We start from the raw sequence: 8,482 nt of genomic DNA, 5'->3' as shown, positions 1-8,482 counted from the left end.
ATTGGGTTGATTCCCAAAAACATATAGTATTATTTGGTTGTTTGCATTATGTATCTTGCTTATAATTATGTATATTGCAGAGTGATTTGTTGCTTATTGCTCTTTAATCTGTGTGTATGTGCAATCTTTATGTGCAGGCACCACTTCACGAACCAAATTTTTACATTGAAGAATTTAATTTTTGTCAGTCTTCTGCCAGTTTGAAATCTCCAATTTTCTTGTGCACTGCAGCCCTTTTTACTCTGTCTCTACTGTTGACTTGAGAAAGGCTGCAGAGTCACCAGCCACTTTGTTTCACCTGCCAGCGATGAGTAGGGCGAGTGACACATCACCCCCAACTGTGCAGTTCCAACCAATCAGGACTTTGTGGAATCCACACTGCTTTCCCAACTACAAAATTGTATGTGTGGACACTAGCAGTGCACTAAATTGTAAAAAACAAATCCTAACAAAGCTGCTGGCAACCTATAAGGTGCATGTCTGGAAATGTATCCACCCTGCGGTCATTTCCTTATACAGTAAGGTATCAAGCTGCATTCCTTTAAATTATTTTAGAATGGCTTCGATCTTAAACCTACCTTCTGTTCAAGGTGCGCCCTGCGTATGGAGACCTTCTGCTCAAGTTTCTGCTGCTCTCGCTCGTGTTGGGTCTCCATCTGTGACTTGGTTTTTCTCTGGTAGGCGTCCAGGAGCTCCATCTCTTGCTTCAGCTGCTGCTTCAGAGCTTGGCACTCTATTTCCTGCTCTGCGTCTAGTCGCATCTAGAGACACAGCAACACAAAGGTAGTCACAAACACATTAACAACAAGCATAGGTTGGGCCTCATTTATCAAACCACAGGCCAATAACATCCAAAAGAACATTGAACAGATCTCAACAAATTCAAATGTTTGATAAAGTTGGTTGGTGGTGTATGCACATATAGTTGTGTCTGTTAATAAGTCAGATGTGAAGAGCAAATGTGTTGTACACACACACACACACACACATATTCATGTGATTTTCATCCCACAAATGATGAATGAGGCCCACTTTGCTATTCATGACAAGAAGGATCCTCTTACCGCTTGTGAAGCCATCATCTCGTTGATGCTCTGCTCATACTGCTCCGCCAGTATGGCCAGCTTGCGTGTCTGCTCCTCTTTTAGGTTCTTAAGGATGTTCTTATGGTCGCCTTTAGGAGAGACCTCCAGCTGATGGTTCCTAAGAGCTTTGTACTGCTTGTTCTGCACCTTGCAAGTATCTTGGAACTGTTTCTTGATCTGCATCTCCAGTGCCTACAGAGGGTTAAAAGAGTAATAAATGTTAGTGTCCTGTTCTTTCATTTTACTTGGAGATGAACACAATCAAAAGTAATTAAATTATGGCAAAACATGGTTTTAGTCACTAGTTTAGTTTGATTTTAACATGGAAGAAAATTATTCTACTAAACAAAAACCAAACAAATAAGGTATAAATAAATAAATAGGTTTTGCAATATCCCTGAACATTTTAGTTTTGCTTACAGAAATTAAGCTTTCACCTCAACATTGTAGGTAAAGCAAACTTAACTGCCAATATATAAAGGGAAGAGAATAAACATCTGTGAAAGATATAGAAATGTTTTGGAAGAAGCAGTTGTCATGGCAACATTATTAATGTTAGTTTTTTACAGATTTTTAAAGGCAACTTAGAATAACAGGTCCATTTTCAGGCAAACTAAATGTCAGAAGGGCAGAATAGTGGAGGTGACAGATGTACAGTACCTACTGAGCCTTCATATCAACCAATTATGTAATCCTCCTGCCATGAAACATGTCATGTCCCTTTTTACAAACTAACTTTTAAAACCTCTTGAAATAAACTTTTCTCGATATCAACTCACTAAATAACCACTTAGCTGCAAATTGAAAGTTCCAGCCACCTTGAGGTTTCTGGGCTGCTGCCGCTGCTCCAGAGTGTGTTTCCTGTGTAGTTCTCTCTGCCGCCGGCCGTTGTACTCCTCCTGGTTTTCGAGCTCTGTCTGGTGCTGCAGCCGCATGAGTTCAATACGCAACTTCTGCAACATCTGCAGCTGTCTGCGCTCCATGTCCTGGGTGGACTCGTCCTGCCGGATCATCAGAGCATGTTCCATCTCCTTCTGGGTCCGCTTTTTGTTCAGCTCCTGGGACAACAACACATTTGATGTAAGGTTGAATTTATTGACAACATACACAGATTCAGCTTTCCAAACATTAAGTAAGGTTTCTTGATTTGATTGTAAACACTAAAAGAAACACAAATCACCACAGCTGTGTGGCTTATCACTTTGTTTCTACATATGAGCGCTGCATTGCACATAGTTATTAAAGCGAAGCTTCCACTTGTTTCATGACCAATTCAATTAGAAAAAGACAGCCTTACGAATAGCAACACTAAATATAATAATTTTAGCATGTCATTGTTAGTGATGGTGGCCCACCTCTGCTATAAAAAAGTGTGAAAATGCAGAATTATGCTTTCTATTTGTCAATGGACAAACACTTTGTTCAATCTCACCATTTGGAGTGTCAGAAATAGTCAAAATTGAAAATGTTTTATAGTATCGGAATAAGCTATTTTTTTAAGCGTAACGTGGCTTATTCTGAAGGCCACCATGTTTACTGCCTTGTTAAAACCCACTGTGGAAATGTAGATTTGCAAAGTAAAATCCCACATCTTTGTTGGTTCTAGGATCACAATTTCTGTTTCATGTCATAAAAATGCATATGTACAGTACGTATATAGACAAATGCACACACTTTTCTTGTGTCTAGACATCTTCTGAAAACAGTTGTATCCAAAATTGGGATGTTTCATTTTGAGATCGTCTGCTCATTTTCACATTATGTTATGTGATGTCAGGAAATCCTATTACCTCTCTCAGTTGCTCCTGTTCAAACTCATGCTTCCTGACCAGACTCCGGCGTTTGAGGGCCCTGCAGCTCCTGTCATAGACTAGCCTCTGCTGGGCTAGCAGATGAGCTTCTTCCTCAGCCTGAGAGCGCTGTATTGTTTCTTTGTGCCTTGACAGACGCTCCTGCTTCTCCTCCTTGGGTGTACAAGGGTCTTCATCCATCTCCTAGACAGATACAAATAAAAAACAAATTGGAAGAGTGTGAATTATTTGAAGACAATCTCAAAGATAACAACTTTCATATTGAACAAATATATAAATGAGATCATAAGCGTTGCATTATTCGTGATATTTACTTCTTTGATCTTGTCTTTACAAAGCCTGTACTCCTTTTTCTGATTCTCTAAGAAATTAGTTAGCTCTTTCTTTTGCTGAGCAACAATCTGTTGCTGGATCCTCCTCTCTTCAGCTGCAACTGACTTCATCTGTGAAGAAACACATTTTTAAATTAACACCCTTTGTAGATCTCTTAATTGTCAAACATGCCCATGACCCAAGTTTGGTATGAAGTGAATTAAATTGCTCTGTAGTTTCCACTTCATTTATAAATAGTGCCTATTGAGGTTGTACCTCTTTGTCTGTTTGTGCAGCGTGGCGTTTGGCCAGTCTTTCCAGCTCAATGTAAGTGTTGTTCGCATGTGTCTCTAATTCCTTCTGCAACCGGAGCCTATGCTCATCCATCTCGGCCTTTAGCCTGTTCTCCAGGGCGATCAGCTGTTTCTGGTGCTGCCGCCGCATGCGCTTATACCCAGACATCTGCTCCCGCAGCTCAAAGTCCTGCTCATGCTCCTGGATCTACCTGATGACCTAGACAGAGGGACACAGGAAGCAGGAAGTAAAAGAAACAGAGCAGGCTGAGTGAACAACTGCCATGGTGGAGACGGGAGGAAAAAAGTGACAGACAGCTGGTAAGTAAGAGGCTATGGCCTAAAAAACAGAACAAACTGGAAAGTAATCAGTTTGCAGATTACCACACATCCACAATAACCCAGTAACTTGATAAGAGCTGACACAGACGTCTGACAATCCTATACTGTTTATCGTATCAATGCCTTTGAGCACCAGACAGTGTCACACACAAAAAAAGGTGAAGTTCATCAATATACAGATGCTCTGCAGTTTAATCCCATCAAGACTCTTAATTACAATTGACTCTGATTACTAGAAAGCAACATGAATTAATCTATCAATCACTTTAGCACCAAACTGGGCATTCATATGATGCCAGCCTATTAAGACAGGCATGAGAGAACAAAAACTACATCTCACTAGTAGTACACATCAGGCAGAGATTTCTATGGAATACATATGCAATGCACACACATAAAAGCAGAGGCAGAGAGGGAAGCTGAGGATGGAAAAAATGACATCCATTAACAGGATCTGGTTGCCATGACTACAGATGTACAGCTGAGAACACAGACACCCCCCCCCCCCCCCCCCCCCCCCCCCCCCCCCCCCTCTCCCCTCCCCCCAGCCGCCAGCACGCATACACGCACAAATACACTAACACACACGCGCGAGCACACGCGTTTTTTTTTTATGCAAACGGAGAGAGAGAGAGCTGCGTACCAAAGATGCTGATTTGATGGTGGCAATGTGTTCACAGATCTTGCAGTCGAGAGACCGGCTCTTGTGAGAAGTAGGCCGCAGCTCTGGCCTGGTGTCCCTGTGCACAGCCTCATCCCTCACGCAAGCATGGTCCTGCAGGGGGGGAGGAAAAGGAGGAGATAGTGGGGCTGGGGGCTTCCCAGGCCCTCCGCACTCGCTGTTTCTGCTAGAGCTGCTATTATTGCCGAATCTCCCTGAATGCAGCACAGATCCAGCTTTAAATGCATCATTCCCCTGCTTGTTTCCACGCTACTGTCTGCAAGTTCTTCCTAAGAGAGAAAAGGGCATTGCCAAACAATTGCAGGCACCACCAAGAAGGCAGCTACTGGATGTAGTCGTTTTTTTTTTTGCCGTCCCCCTCTTCTCAAAGAGGAGAGGAACCAAATGGCTCCGGTGGATAAGGGTGAATTATGCAATGCCTACCATTGATAATCGGAGAAAGATAGCACAGGGATGTATTTTACTGCCACTCTTCTTTTCCGTTTCAAAATGCAAGAAATGTTTGGGAGGAAAAATACTTTTCCTGTGTTCGAATGATCGCATGTGGTACCATATTGAAAAATACTTGAATCAGATAAGGCACATCCAAACATGGTTTTCCCTCGAATATTTCGCTTGATGATCCGTTTGTATTCCACTCGAATTTCTGTCCTACATTTACAGCGCACTTGGTCATGGTAGGTGGTTCTGGTGCCTTCTATTCATCTCTTTCCTCAGTCCCTTTTTCTACACTCCCCCTTCCTTTAAAGAGACACCGCAATACTACAGGCACTTCTCAACCAGCCTTGAATTATTTCACATTAGGCTCTATTACAGGATTATCTTTTAGAATTGAAAACTAATATGATATGAAAAATGTCCACTTATATGGATAGCATAGTAAGTCAGTATTTATTTTTAAATAAAATGAAAATTGCATATAATTATACATTTTCACCAAATCCACCCCATTTGTCATGCACATGAACACACAAATATGCAGTATATATATACTGTACATACATACATACATATACAAACATACATGTCTTCTACCCATTCCGCACCCTCCCCAATCCCCATGCATCCTCACAACCTTTCCATACACGTTTACCTTTGGAGAAAATGTAACTAAAATACAAATAAAAAACAATAATAACTAAATACAGGAGAGTCATTTAGTTATCCTTAAGGAAGCACGACTCCTCTTCCCAGGCTGCCGCAGAGACCTCATCAAAATAGTCAATGAAAGATTTCCATAGAATGGAATTATCCCAAGTTTTCTAACTTTAAATGATACATGACATCTTTAAGACACCTGGTGTGGGATGGAGATTTTGGGCCTTTCAAGTTCAGCAGGTTCAGGCGTCAGGCTAGTAAAGTTGTAAATGTCACCACTTTGTGAGCTCTTCCTGACCACAGGGAGCGGGAGTCATCAGGCTTAATCCCAAATAGGGCCGTGACTGGATGGATTTCAATAGCAATGCCTAAAATTCCCCTGGGTGAAGCAAATACCGCCTTTCAGATAGTTTGTAAGCAATGGCAGGCCCAAGTGTATTAAGCTAGCTGGAGTACGTTGACACTTTTTGCAAGAAGGGTCTAGAGAGGGGAACAGTTTTGCTAGTTTTTCCCTGGAGAAATTAAATCTGTGAACAATTTCAAATTGTAGCAAGCCATGTCTGAAGCATGGTGAAGATGCACGCACCAATCTCAGAGTTTTCCTCCTCTGAAAAACTGATGCCCAGGCCCACTTCCCAAAATGCTCGTATTTTAGCTGCTGTCTGTGGGTTTATGCCGCTTATGAAGATGTAAATGAGGGAGATGGCGCTTCTATGTGGCATTGTTATGGCCAGTAATCCATCCAGCGTTATTGGGGTGGCCAGGTAGGGAAAAGGTTGATAATTATGTTGAACAAGATGTCTTATCTGCGAGCTGATTGAAAGATGCAAAAACCCTATCTGTAGAGGTTGTGCATGGAGCAGATGGAGAGAATATACTTTCATTCTTATATTTTTATACTTTCGATGCTTTTGTTATTCATTACTTCCTGTGACTGTTGGAGGACAACAGAGACAAATGTTTGAATGCAATCTGTGTGTCTCTCTCCATGGTGCTGAATATATCACAAGCATCGTCATCACATGCATGTTGAGAGTCTTTTGGCTAAAGCTTGCCTCATTGTCTGGGATGATTTTAAGATGTGTTAAACTCTTTATTTATCCAAACACTAGACACACTATCAGTTCAGGTGACGATGTGGACCAGGAAGGAAAGAAGAAAAAGTAACTTTTGTTTGCAAAAACTTTAATGCAAATTAATCTTATGTGTTTTTTTTCTACCCTGCTGAATCTTGATCAACGACAAACCAAAGTAAGAGCCATTTCACTACTGTAGGCTTGAATTCATCAAAGGGACACATTCCAATGTAATATGATAACTAATATAAAAAGCCACGAAAAATACTGTGTTAAACCCTACTGGTAGCATCACTTAAAGAAGTGAAGATGCATTTATATTTGGTCATAGATGGTTCTCTTCTAGATCTACTGTAAAACCTCCATCTCCTACTATTTTTTTTAAATACTCCATGAATTGAGTGGACTGCTACTCTTCTGTTTTCTACTGGCACTTAATTTTTCATCCTTAGTAAAAAGTAAGTTAGACCACCCTTTGCTACTTACCAATACTTATTACAAACATAGCATTAATGCATGTGTTGACATACAGTACAAATGCAGGAACTCAGTTACGTTACCATGTAATACCTCGTTCAAGCAGTAGATGTCCCCGTTAACTTTTGAATGGCCATCACATCAGCTGGACACCTGACGTTTACTCTCTAAATTATATATATTGCACTTGCATGAAGCTGAGACATTAATGTGTAATTTCCTATTTGCCAAACATTCATTTCCTCCAGCTTTAGGCTGCTAAACATTTGCTTTAAAGTTTGGCTTTGCATGTCTTGTAGACATATGACCACATTGAATTGAAATCACAAATTAACATTTTGGTGCGATATACAGTATGGTGTTTGAGAAAATTTGTTCATAGCAGATCTTTTAGGAATTAATTGGGTGTAATAATCCTAAAACTGTCATGATTGTGGGTTTTCTGTTGCAGTTTTCCATGTCCTGTTTTATTTTGTAGTCTCTGTTCTCGCATTTGTTGTCTTGTTTTACTTCCTGTCTTTTGGTTTCCCACCTTCTTGATAGTCTCCCTCGCCCTGATGTCTTTCACCTGTTCCTGTGAGTGAGTTCTTTCCCGTGTTAGCTATATTTTCTGTTCTTTCTTTATATCCTTGTTCTTTCCGTGTTCCTTGGTTTTTCTTTTGTTTGGTCATTAGCAGCTTGCATGTTTTGTAAGTTCTCCTTCTGTTATCATTAAATTTATTTTTATTTCTAACTGCTGCTCCCTCCTTGGATTTATGAACTTTTATCCTAGACAGATTTCTGACAAAACTAATGAGGAAGATCTAGATAAGTCAAGTCAAAGTATTTCATAGACACTGTTGATGAAGGTCTACATGAATGAATAAAATGAATTGAAATACTAAAGGATAAAATTACTTAGTTTTTTTTTATTTATATAGCAGAAGCTGTTATATATACATTTGTCAAATATTACATATCAGGACATGCTCATTAGGCTGGTTATTGAATACAGCAATGTACACCTCCAGGACAACACACAGCAGTACACAGTTGAAGTGTTTCTCTTAATCAAAAGCAAACAAAAATCCAACCAAATTATTTATTAATAATCTTGTTATGTTACACAGTAGCACAATTTAATATAAACACCTTTTATATATAATAAAGAAATAAACTGTTCAGACATAAATAATCCGGTCCACTGTCCAATCTTGGCCAGTATTGTCAGCCATTATCTCCCCAGTCCCTTAGGTCATGTGAGTTCACCACTACAGCTACCAACATGTATTTTTTCATTTAATGAAGATAAGTGCAGGCAAAAGAT

At 40.1% G+C, this 8,482-nt stretch overlaps 1 protein-coding gene across 2 annotated transcripts in view; it reads right to left on the bottom strand.

Moving 5' to 3' along the window:
• The window catches only part of taok3b (TAO kinase 3b), a 6,498-nt gene extending 1,232 nt beyond the window's left edge, over nt 1-5,266 (bottom strand). Inside the window, exons 1-7 of one of the 2 annotated variants that reach the window (XM_034896400.1) lie at nt 4,487-5,266; nt 3,485-3,721; nt 3,211-3,339; nt 2,876-3,079; nt 1,865-2,143; nt 1,065-1,277; nt 579-761 (exon numbers count right to left, since the gene is read on the bottom strand). In XM_034896400.1, the coding sequence (XP_034752291.1) occupies nt 579-761; nt 1,065-1,277; nt 1,865-2,143; nt 2,876-3,079; nt 3,211-3,339; nt 3,485-3,670 (1,194 nt within the window). In that variant the 5' untranslated portion in view covers nt 3,671-3,721; nt 4,487-5,266. The remainder of the gene's footprint in view (nt 1-578; nt 762-1,064; nt 1,278-1,864; nt 2,144-2,875; nt 3,080-3,210; nt 3,340-3,484; nt 3,722-4,486) is intronic. The other variant, XM_034896401.1, reaches the window with a different exon arrangement.
• Nucleotides 5,267-8,482: the final 3,216 nt, after the last annotated feature.

This window comes from Etheostoma cragini, chromosome 16 (genome assembly GCF_013103735.1).
Source record: "Etheostoma cragini isolate CJK2018 chromosome 16, CSU_Ecrag_1.0, whole genome shotgun sequence".
Classification (NCBI taxonomy): Eukaryota; Metazoa; Chordata; class Actinopteri; order Perciformes; family Percidae; genus Etheostoma; species Etheostoma cragini.
This window is presented reverse-complemented; position numbering and strand designations above follow the sequence as displayed.